The following is a 5,775-nucleotide window of genomic DNA, read 5'->3' as shown; positions in this document are numbered from 1 at the left end:
AAAGGAAAATTCTCATTTGTTTCACTTTTCATTTCCAAATATGGTACACCGGGAGGGGCTCCAGCCTCGTGCCAATTAGGGAAAAAACACAAGAAAATTTAAAAGCACCAAAGGACATCTTGACCTCAGGGGAGGACTAGGTTAGACTCCATTGATCAGAATTGCTGAGCTTATTCTGAACTGGGCCCCACAGCCAGCAGGTCCGAGCCTTTATATCTGCAACCAGCAGCAGTTCCACCAATTAGCCACACATGGTCCAACTTGAAGGTTCTTGGAGCCCAGTCATTGTTTTATCTACTCCTAAGGTAAGTGGTAAATATGTAGTATCTCTTGTTTGTGAGAAATACAGGAAATTCCTGCGGGGATATAAAGGTAATATTTGAAGTAAAATTCACAAAAGGAGTGCCAACTTCTTTATATTTTATTTGATAAAGAAAATTCAAGGGTATTACTTGGACCTGAGGAAACAGAAATATTTGTCTAAAGGATCTCACTCTTGCATGCTAATATGATGATCATTCTTCTGTTTTGTGTATTTCCTATTTCCAGTTTTCTTCTTGCTATTTAAAAATTATAATTTCTATGTTTTAAAGAGATAGTGGCAAAAAGAACATTAAATAGTTTAGGATTTCTAAATAGAGAATAAGTTAATAACATGAGTTAGCTTTTTCACTTTCAGGTTTTTATATAAATAGAAGCTCTAGATTTTTTTTTTTTTTAAGTACTAAAGGAGTTAGTTTTTAATAAAGAACAATGGCCAGACAATATTAAAGGAATAATTATGGGAAAGGACTGAAACTCTTAAGAGAGGATAGAGCTTAGTAAATTACTGTTTCAGTTAATGAGAAATAGTCCAAAATTTTATAATCTAATTTTTATTTGCAAGTGGTAGATATGACTACATTTTTAATTTCCAAATTTTGAACAAGTGTATGGAGTAAAATAGAAAAGACTCATTAATACCTCTTCTAGATTCTGACAGGTACCTACTGCTGTTAAAATTTTATCTTAAAAGATGTTTATGCATATGTATGTACATACAGGTGTGCATGTATATAAATGTGTGTACTGGGTGAGAATCAGTCATGCTTCCTTAGAAGCGTCTCTCTCCTCTATCTTTCTGCCTCTGCCTTCAAGCTCTTCCTCCGCCCTCAGGGTCTCCTGCAGACCTCCGGAAGCCGACATGAACTTCCTCATGTGTGCCTTCTGCGTCTTCTCACTTACATAGTCACATATATACACATCTCATATACATATGTGTACATATGTATGTGTTTATAGGAGTTTATTTTATTCAGTGAGCTGTGGATGGATGAATTTGGAAAGAATTGACACCTTTATAAATGTGTAGTTTTCTAATCTCTGAGCATGATCTATCCCACCATTACATTGGTTTATTTAAATGGTGGTTTTCGACGTTGTCAACTATTCTCTCCTTGAAACTGCCCTACTTTGGTTTCAGTGCCTTCACCCTTATGGTTTTCCCCCTCTTTCTCATTGGCCATTTCTCATTTTCATTTGTAGACTTTTTCCCATGCTGTTTCTCAGGGTTCTCCCATTGGCTTACTTTTTCTTTTTGTCCCGAGGTGATCTCAACCTATTCAGTGATTATGTACAAATGCTTATTTATCTGTAGTTCACATATTTTGTTTTTATTCTCTAGATCCAAATACCTTCTGGACCTCCTCACTTTTACTATTCAGTTTTGTTGGGTAAAATCTAATTTTTTCCCTAGTTATAATTTCTGGCATTGATGTACTTAAAAAGCCTCCTTCTACTCCAAGATTATAGAACATTCTTTTACATTTTACTTCAATACTTCTATGGTTTAGTTTTTTTTACATTTAATACTTTATTCCATCTGGAATTTACTTTTGTGTTTGGAGATAAGTAGGGAAAATATAACAATTCTGTGTTTTTTTTTTCCTCCTCTATTTTTGATTTGATATTCATAACTTTTTCACTGTCCATTTTATACGTTACTGGGAATTCCTGGTGACTAAGTACTGTGAAGTCTGAATGAAGTATGTATTGTTCACTGTTGAATTCCTTGGTATCTAGCACAGTGTCTATATGATAAATTTTAGTACACATTATTGAATAAATGAATTGTGGAAGGGGAGAATTGTTTCATTATCTGTTTAGCTTAAAAACACTTACCTGTTTTTCCTCTGTTTCTTTCATATCTGAAAGTCATACACTTTAGAAGCCTGTAAACCCTCAAGTATTTTAACCTCATTGAACCTTGAGAACCATCTTGTTTTTTTCAAGGTGAACCCAATGACCCATTCATGGTCTATGCCTTGATTCTTCCGCAGCTCCCAAACTTGCTAGCGAAGCAGTTTGTATTCACTTTTCTTCTAAGTAAGCAGAGCTTCCATAAAAATCTTCTGTTCCAGATGTGGCTTTGTGATCTGATCATATGTCATCGCTGGTACTGCTTCTGAGCCTGCTGAATCTTTATTGCTACCCTGTGCCAGATCCTGAGGGTTTATTTGCCTGAGTTCTATTCTCTCTGCTTGTACTCTCAGTCTTGCAGTAGGAGCTGTCGATAATATATAATGAGGATCTACTTGGTTTTCCTGTTGATGATTTTTCCAGTGATAGAGTCAAAGAGCTGAGTTTTTAAAAAGAAAAGACAATTCAGTTCACTATTGTTTATTGATGGCTTCATGTCAAGATCAAAATGAAATAGAAAGCATCTCTGTCTGTATAAAGAGTACCCTTTCAGAAAAGAGAACCTAAGACAACTATCACAAAGCTCATTTAGGCACGGTACCAAATGAGTAATATAAGCACTAGTGTATGAATTCAGAAATGGGAAAATCACTCTGACTTGAGATGGCTGGGAAGACTTCCTAAAGAAGTTGAGACTTACTTAAGATCATGTAAGATATATGGTAAACATGGCATTTCATATGTTAGAAAAATGGGCAAAACTATGGAATAGAATGTATTGTACAAATATGATGGCCAATGAGTATACTAGAATGGCAGTCAACTTTGTGTAGGAGAGGAGGATAGGAAGGAATTGGGTTGGACTGGGGAGGGTCTTTAGTATTTTTTCCAAAACCTATTCCTTAGAAATATTTCAGCAAGCATGAACCATAAGTATTAGGGCTGAAAAGTCCTTCACAGTTTTATTGACATGAAGAGAGGGCCTGCTGTATTGGTCGTGTTTTTTATATATTATACCCATGGATTCTATTAATCTTAGTGTTTTCTGTATGTTTCAGACATTAGTCTCTTACCATGGGGGATTGGAATTTATTGGGTGGCATCTTAGAGGAAGTTCACTCCCACTCAACCATGGTGGGGAAAATCTGGCTGACCATCCTCTTCATTTTCCGAATGCTGATACTTGGTGTGGCTGCTGAAGATGTCTGGGATGACGAACAGTCAGCATTTGCCTGCAACACCCAGCAGCCAGGTTGCAACACTGTCTGTTATGATGATGCTTTCCCTATCTCCTTGATCAGGTTCTGGGTTTTACAGATCATTTTTGTGTCTTCTCCCTCTCTAGTATATATGGGCCATGCACTGTATAGACTCAGGGCCTTTGAAAAGGAAAGGCAGAGGAAGAAGTCACAGCTTAGAGCCCAGATGGAGAATCCAGAGCTTGAATTGGAGGATCAGCAAAGGATGGATAGAGAACTGAGGAAATTAGAGGAGCAGAAGAGGATCCAAAAAGTCCCGCTGAAAGGATGTCTGCTGCGTACTTACGTCTTACACGTCTTGACCAGATCTCTGCTGGAAGTAGGGTTCATGGTAGGCCAATATATTCTCTATGGGTTTCAAATGCACCCTCTTTACAAATGCACTCAACCTCCTTGCCCCAATGCAGTGGATTGCTTCGTGTCCAGGCCCACAGAGAAGACCATTTTCATGCTCTTTATGCACAGCATTGCAGCCATCTCTTTGTTTCTCAACATACTGGAAATATTTCATCTGGGCATCAGGAAAATCATGAGGGCGCTTCATGACAAATCCAGCAGTGAGGGCATTGAGGATGAAAGGAGGTCTCCATTCCATTTGAAAAAGCATTCAGTGACCCAGCAGTGTATGACTTGCTCTCCCTTCCCTGAGAAAATCTCCCTACTTCAGGCCAACAACCAACAGCAAGTGAGCCGAATCAATGTGCCGAATTCTAAAACGACGTGGCATATCCCACAGCCCAGGCAACTTGACGTAGACCCTTGCTATAGTAAAAAAGACTGGGCTGAGAAAAATCAGCACAACGGACAGCTCCATGTGCACAGCCCGTGTGCCTGGGACGACGGTGCTGGAATTCAGCACCCAGGACAGCAGCCAGACCATTCTTCGTTTGGCTTGCAGACCATAAGGCCTCACTCCTGGCTAGGTGCAAGGATGGCTGCTAGGCATTGTCCATCACATACAGCAGGACCCTGGGAGCAGTCCCAGGACCGACAGCGCTCAGGGGAGCCTCTTGCAGACTTGCACAGCCACTGCAGGCACAGCGATGGCAGCAGGAGAGACAGCAGGGTCCAAGAGGCAAGAGACAGATCCTACCCCGGCAGTCGCAAGGCCAGCTTCCTCTCCAGACTGTTTTCTGAGAAGGGACAACTGTACGGTGACTCAGGAAGCTCCAGTTCTCCAAACAGCTCTTGCCAGGGCTTTCCACACCGGGAAAACAGCCCCTCACTTCTGCCTTCAGCCCCCGGGCGAAGGACATCCATGGTGAGTATGGTCAGACGACCTGACTGGTCATGGAACTTTCACAAGAGGTGTCCCGCTCTGGTCCCTTCTTAGCCTTCTCTTCCCTTCTTCTTTGTGTGTATATGTGTGTGTTGAGAGAGAGGGAGAGGAGGAGAGGGAGGTTAATTTATGGAGAGCCATTCAGTACATCCAGTTAAGCTCAATTCATAAAATAAGCTTATTGAAAACTTGCTATCAACTAGTCTTGTAAGTGCTAGTATATAAATGAGCCACTATCTCTGCCATCAAAGCGCTCTGAGTCTGGATGGGAAATTAGTTAAACTTGTAAATGGTCAAGCATAAGTGTGCACGTTAGAGGGGATGGTGGGCAAAAGAGAGAGAGATCAGTTCTTTACAGAAAGGTCAGGAAAAGCTTTGTAGTTGAAGTTACTTTTGAACTGAGTCTTGAGAGAGATGAGTTTCTCTAGACCTGGGTGAACTGGGGCGTGTAGAAGAAGACTCTCTCCGTACAAGGAGAACACGGACAAAAGCCGGGAGGTGTCATAAAGTGGAGCTGTCTGGGGGCCATGTGCGTCTAGAGCACAAGGTGGTGAGGAAACCTTCAGAGATACAGAAGACTGGAGGAGGGGGCGTGGAGGGTTTGCAGGGAGGCACCTGAGAACCGACAGTGCTGGACAATGTGCAACAGGGGAGTGCTTGGAATGAAGTAGCCCTTTAGAAAGCTCTTTATAACAGAATACGGAAGGTATAAATCAGAGGAGGGGCCGTTTGTACCTTGAATTGCCCTTGTCTCACTAAGGACGGAGGGTGTGCTCCATGGTTTTAACAATTCTGGCATTTAAAAGTCATATACAAACATTTGCAATATATTCCACAAAGACTAAAATCAATATTGTATGGATTTTAATCCTGTTCTCTGAAAAGCCACAATTGAATAAACATTCCCTGGCTATCATAGGGCACAATGGATATTTACTGTGGATTCTTCTCAATTCTGGAAAAAATTGACTCGTGTTTTACCCACTACTAGCTTCTTATACTTCTTACCCACTACTTGCTTATTATAAAGAAAAACCACCGTGTTAATAGGGGAACTTC

General features: G+C 40.6%; 1 protein-coding gene across 1 annotated transcript; it reads left to right on the top strand.

The window, feature by feature from the left end:
* Nucleotides 1-3,157: 3,157 nt before the first annotated feature.
* Nucleotides 3,158-4,721, top strand: GJA10 (gap junction protein alpha 10). Its single transcript, XM_065911412.1, has 3 exons — nt 3,158-3,430; nt 3,524-4,586; nt 4,676-4,721. The coding sequence occupies exons 1-3, from the start codon at nt 3,253-3,255 to the stop codon at nt 4,719-4,721; spliced, it is 1,287 nt and encodes a 428-aa protein (XP_065767484.1). The 5' UTR covers nt 3,158-3,252.
* The last annotated feature ends 1,054 nt before the right edge of the window (nt 4,722-5,775 follow it).

The sequence above is a fragment of the Muntiacus reevesi genome, chromosome 19 (assembly GCF_963930625.1).
Source record: "Muntiacus reevesi chromosome 19, mMunRee1.1, whole genome shotgun sequence".
Classification (NCBI taxonomy): domain Eukaryota; kingdom Metazoa; phylum Chordata; class Mammalia; order Artiodactyla; family Cervidae; genus Muntiacus; species Muntiacus reevesi.
This window is presented reverse-complemented; position numbering and strand designations above follow the sequence as displayed.